General features: G+C 39.8%; 1 protein-coding gene across 1 annotated transcript; it reads left to right on the top strand.

Annotated features, from left to right (window-relative positions):
* Positions 1–436: 436 nt before the first annotated feature.
* LOC138027434 (cyclic GMP-AMP synthase-like receptor 2) lies at positions 437–3,860 on the top strand. The gene has a single exon (XM_068875004.1). The coding sequence runs from the start codon at positions 461–463 to the stop codon at positions 2,567–2,569; it is 2,109 nt and encodes a 702-aa protein (XP_068731105.1). The 5' UTR covers positions 437–460; the 3' UTR covers positions 2,570–3,860.
* Positions 3,861–5,196: the final 1,336 nt, after the last annotated feature.

Raw genomic sequence — 5,196 nt, forward strand, 5'->3', positions numbered from 1 at the left:
TGCAAGTATATCTTACAGGTATTGAATAGAACCAATCCGGAATGGTGAAACAATAATAACAAACTAAATAATCAGTAGTTTGCTTTAGGTGAACACAGTTATCACTGTCCACGGCAATCTCACGGCGTGCTCCTTTGCTAATACGAGTGGACCTGTGAACTTGGTGGATCGACAAATAAATGTCTCTTCGCATTCATTTTCAACACACGTACCACATTGACACCTTTTAGTCTTCCACCGAGCAATGGCTCGGCAACACATGCTCACTGCAACGATCAATCCCGTCGGAACGAAGTAAAGTGGAATAATATTTCAACGTATTACGTTATTTGATTCAACGGAGAGAGTGACACATTAACGGAGCTTGAAAAGCTCGAATATTGGTCGTTGTGTTATCGATTAGTTTACATCTGAGTGAGTAAGTGATAAATTTGCATATTCTGACCCCTAACGATTAAAAATGGATGACTCGGTGTATTTGAGTTTGACGCTCGAGTTGGTGTCATTTTTCAATATTGTCAGAGAAGACATGGAACAAAACATCAACGATCTTTCTCGAGACTTGGAAGAGTGCAACGAGAATCCCAATGTTGAAGTCATTCACACCGGAAGTGCCGTGGAGGGACTTTCTCTTCCTCATCTGGAGAAACAAACCACATGGAATACTGATGCCGATTACATGATTATTAGGACCGACTTAAAAGTATTCGAAGATGTAAAAACAGGGGAAAGAAAGGCAGCGGAAAGTGATAAATTGGAACAAGACTTGCCTCGTGGAGGCATGGAACGTAGTTCACCGAGAGTCAGGAGCGCGGAGGAAGAAATTAATTTCGTTTACGTTTACGACGCTTCACACGCGGGATATGTACATTTGGCAAAGAAGAAACTCTTTCAGCCTTTTGACTCGGCTTCTGTTCGAGAGCATTGTCTTCAAAACATCGAGTTCATCGAGGAAAGCCAACATTTAATTCCACTCCGCGGTGCGGCCCGTTTTGCGACCGCAGAGGGTTCAATCGCCGGCCCTGCATTCTCTCTGTCTTGTGCAGGGGGTACATTCAGAGTAAATCGAGACTTTGTTTACGGCCTGAGATGCACGTTTTGGCCTTCACAAGCGGAAGAATGGTTACATCGAGACAGAGCACTCTGGCCCAGTTCTGAGATTATTTCCGCCATATCAACCCAAGGGTGTCATCTGGTTCCTGTTGGATCACACAACAGCGATGTCAGGGAATACGAGTGGAGATTTTCGTTCTCTGTTGCTGAATTAATGCTGGCGAGAACCCTATCAGAGAGGCAAAAGGTAGCTTATTCCTTGCTGAAGACGTTAATCAAATCGGAAATGAAGGTGAGAGGAATTGATGTGTTCGCATCATATCACTTGAAAACGTGTTTATTTTGGTTCATCGAGAGGAAAGGAATCGAGTCTTGGGGAAAACATACGTTAGGAGAAAACATTTTTGAACTCCTGGACTTTTTCATTTCATTCTATTCCAAAGGATCTCTGCCAAACTTTTTCATATCACAGAACAATATGATAGATCACCGCTCTCCAAAAGATCTTGTCCATGCGTGTGAAGCTCTAAGAGAAATACGTGATACGGTAACGCAATCTCTGTGCCGCTACATCGAAACAAATCAGTCACTTCCGGTGTTATTCGATGCACCACTTGCTCAACTGCTCAAGGAAAATTCCGCAAAATTTGCTCAAAACTGTAAGTACAATTTTATTGTAATGGCTATAGTTTGTATCATGAAAAACGGCAAAAGCAGAACTTTAAGCAGCAAGTTGTGTGTGAAAGCTGGTTCTCTGGTAAACAAGGCCCGTCTTCTTCACCAAGCAGCTCAAAGTGAGGACGCACGTGCCAACTTGCACTCCGTTCTTGCTGAAGCTTCAGAAGTTTCACATGCTGAGGAAACACTTACTGCAAATTTGTTGCTTTCACTTCTTGAAGAGTACTTAGCAGTGGATCACTTGAAAGTTACTGAGAGCAGCGCTGTAGCTCTTGCAGTATTTAACGTTTTCCTGACTCTTCATCCCTCACATCTTGACCCTGGCTTTGAAAAGAATTCTTTGGAGCTTCAAACTCACCTGTGCAACCCCGCCTTTAAGGAGACTCTGTTCTGGGCTGCGAGAATGCACGAGGCCTACAGTGATGCCATTTACGATTTTGTGGTAAAGGACTGGAATAATGGACCCCAGTTCCACACTGATGATGACGAAGCAAAGAAATTCATGAAGCTTTTGATGGTAGTACTGGGGAAACCAACCAAACAAGCCAGTGCAGTGACAGGGTCTTTAGTCAAGCGAGGAGTAGAAGGTCAGAGGTTTCTTATGATGCGCATGCTTGCTGGTTATTTGTTACATGTTCATTTGGAGAGCTCCTACATTGCATTTCAAGCTGCAGCATACCTCATGGACACAAGCGTACTGTACGAGATTTATCTCAAGGTAGAATGGTCTAGGATTCATGTTATTGAACTCATCTTATCTAAACCAGAATTGCAAGCTGAACTGTCTGAAGACGAATTTGCTAGATTGGTTCAAATGCACCACGAACAACTGAACTGAACTGAACTGAACTGAACTGGATTCAAAACTGTACTAACACCATTAAATACGGATTTTCTGGATGGGACACAGGTAACACTGGTAAATGGTGGTTACAATAGTGCGAGACATTCGATGATAGCATTAGCTGAAATTGTACTAAAATAAGGCATAGTACACTCTGGGTATGTGTACAAATATATTTTCCACTATTATTTTAGCTTCACATTCCCTCTTACAGTTTAATTTGTCGCCTTTAGGTGTCGCACTGCGCTTATGGTAGATTCCGATTGGTTTGCTTTACCTATTTAAGATGCTGTTTTCAGTTTGTTCTCTATAACATTTCCCAAATTTCAATTTTGTTTCGTTTTTCCAATTGAGTGTTCTATTTCGTCAGCAAAATTTTGATATTCGATTTTGTTCTGCAAAGTGATCTTTTAGTCGCTTTTTGGCCTCTTTCTTTTGAACGAAAGATGTGTTTGAGCACATTTTGATTCTGGAACGGTCCCCTCTTGAAAAGCGAGAACAGATTGTTCCTCTTTTTTGTGTTCCTTTTGATGAAATCGGAACGAGCTTTCATACTACTTGAGAACAAAATGGTCTTTTATTGCTAAAAGACGAACCAATTGTTCCGAGTTTCGAATCCCGAGCGGAACAAATTGGACCTTAAATGGATGATTTGAGAACTATTCCTAAAAATGTGTTCCTTTTGATAACATGGGAACGTGCTTTTATAAAGATACGGAACAAAATGGTCCTTTATTGTTAAAAAGGGAACCAATTGTTCCGAATTCCTAATCCCGAGCGGAACTAATTGGACCTTAATGGATGATTAATGCTATCAACCCCTTAGCTAAGACAAGAATATGAACACACTTTGTGGGGTAAAGGGGTAGGGGATTAAGCACTCCAGTCGCAAAATAGCTGACATAACATGTTGGTCTAATGCTAGTATTATGCAACAAAGAGAGATGATAATCCTCTCTCAAGGGTGATAATCCCTTGGCTGCGGAAGGGGTAGTAATCCCCTACAGGAGGTGATAATCCTCCGGGATAACACTCATTCTCATGTCAACACAGCTATAGGGGTACCGATCCCCAGAATGAATAGCTACCATGAGTCTGTGGGTGAAAGTGTGATCAGCATGGGAGCACTTAATCCCGAACCCTGACTTTATTGTACTATTAACAAATGTAAACACCTCTTAATGAGCAACAATATATCAGCAATAGGAATAACAAGGTGCTATCTTGTAAAGGAATATATATTATTGACAGTTGACAATAAGTCAAATTGCCAGAGTTCATGTCCTTGAAGATTGTTGTGACTATGTTGTTGTTGTTGTTTTTTTTTTTTTTTGTAAACTATAGCTATTAAGGCTTCACACATTGTCTTTTGAGTACTAGTAAATGTGAAATTCTACCAATACAAAGGGGAGGGTGGGAGGGAACTGTGATTCTTGTCAAAGGTGAAGAACAGAATGAATCACTGAACAGAAGCAAACGGACAAACATACTTTGATTGACCGAGGGAAAAAACAATGCTGTGATTGGACAATAACTGACTGCGCATGAGGCCCATAGGATAAATGACCTTTGTACCCTTGTATTGCTAGCATTTACAGATACATTATTGTTTACTGTCAGCTTGACTCTAATAAGCTAAAGGTTGTATCATTAACTGTAATTTATATTCTATAAATTTTCTTTTGGAAACTACACCTTTCATTTACGCAAAAGATACATTCATTTACGTCAACAGTCGAGACTACGTTCATAGCACTTGCATGAACTTCAATAACGCAAAGGAACATTCAATAACGCTATTTGCATATGGATTAACATTCAATAGCATCAACGGATGAACAATTGCACCTTTGGACAATCAAAGATAATCAATATACTTTCAATCCCGCGCAATGGTTAATCATTAACACCAATAGAAAATCAATTGCATAGTGCACAATCAATGGTGTATTAGTAGGGGCACCCAACGAGAATATAGTTCAAAACCACTTAAACATAGCATTGTCAAACGTATTTTCGTATGTAAACGGTAGATATAGGCCAATTTTTTTCCCCTAAAAATTTTTCATCTGTTCGGAATTCCCAGCTGAAAGTCTAGTGATCCGAAAATTATAGGGATCAAAACTTTCCTTTTCGAAAATTTTAGCCAGAAAAAAGGCTCCCGAAAATTCTATGTGACCTCTTTAGGGTAAAAATCCGTTAAAAATGGGCAATTGTACCATTTTTCAGATGTTCGAAAATCCTAGGAGAGGCAGGCAAGCATAAAATTTTACAACAAATATTCCGAAAATTCTAGATCTCAAATCGTCCTCCGAACAGATGTTTTCCGAAAATTGACGTTGGGTGCCCCTGTATTAGAGACATAAAATAATGCAATTTTCATAGAGACGCACAACCAATTGCACCTTCATACAATCGTTTATTCGAAATGCGTAAATGAACACGAGCGGAACAAATTGGTCCTTTATCTGTGATTTAAAATCAAATTGTACTAATAACGCGTTCTCTTTTTAGCTGTTACCGTTGAATCGCGTTTGTAACCTTAAAAATATGTATGTCATAATAATGCGTGCAATGAAGGAGTAACTGAAATGACAATAATCCAAAACATTTTGCGAATA

This window comes from Montipora capricornis, chromosome 12, assembly GCF_036669925.1.
Source record: "Montipora capricornis isolate CH-2021 chromosome 12, ASM3666992v2, whole genome shotgun sequence".
Taxonomy (NCBI): Eukaryota; Metazoa; Cnidaria; class Anthozoa; order Scleractinia; family Acroporidae; genus Montipora; species Montipora capricornis.

Coding starts and splice junctions, on each gene's coding strand:
- LOC138027434 (XM_068875004.1), top strand. CDS start 461: ATGGATGACTCGGTGTATTTGAGTTTGACGCTCGAGTTGGTGTCATTT.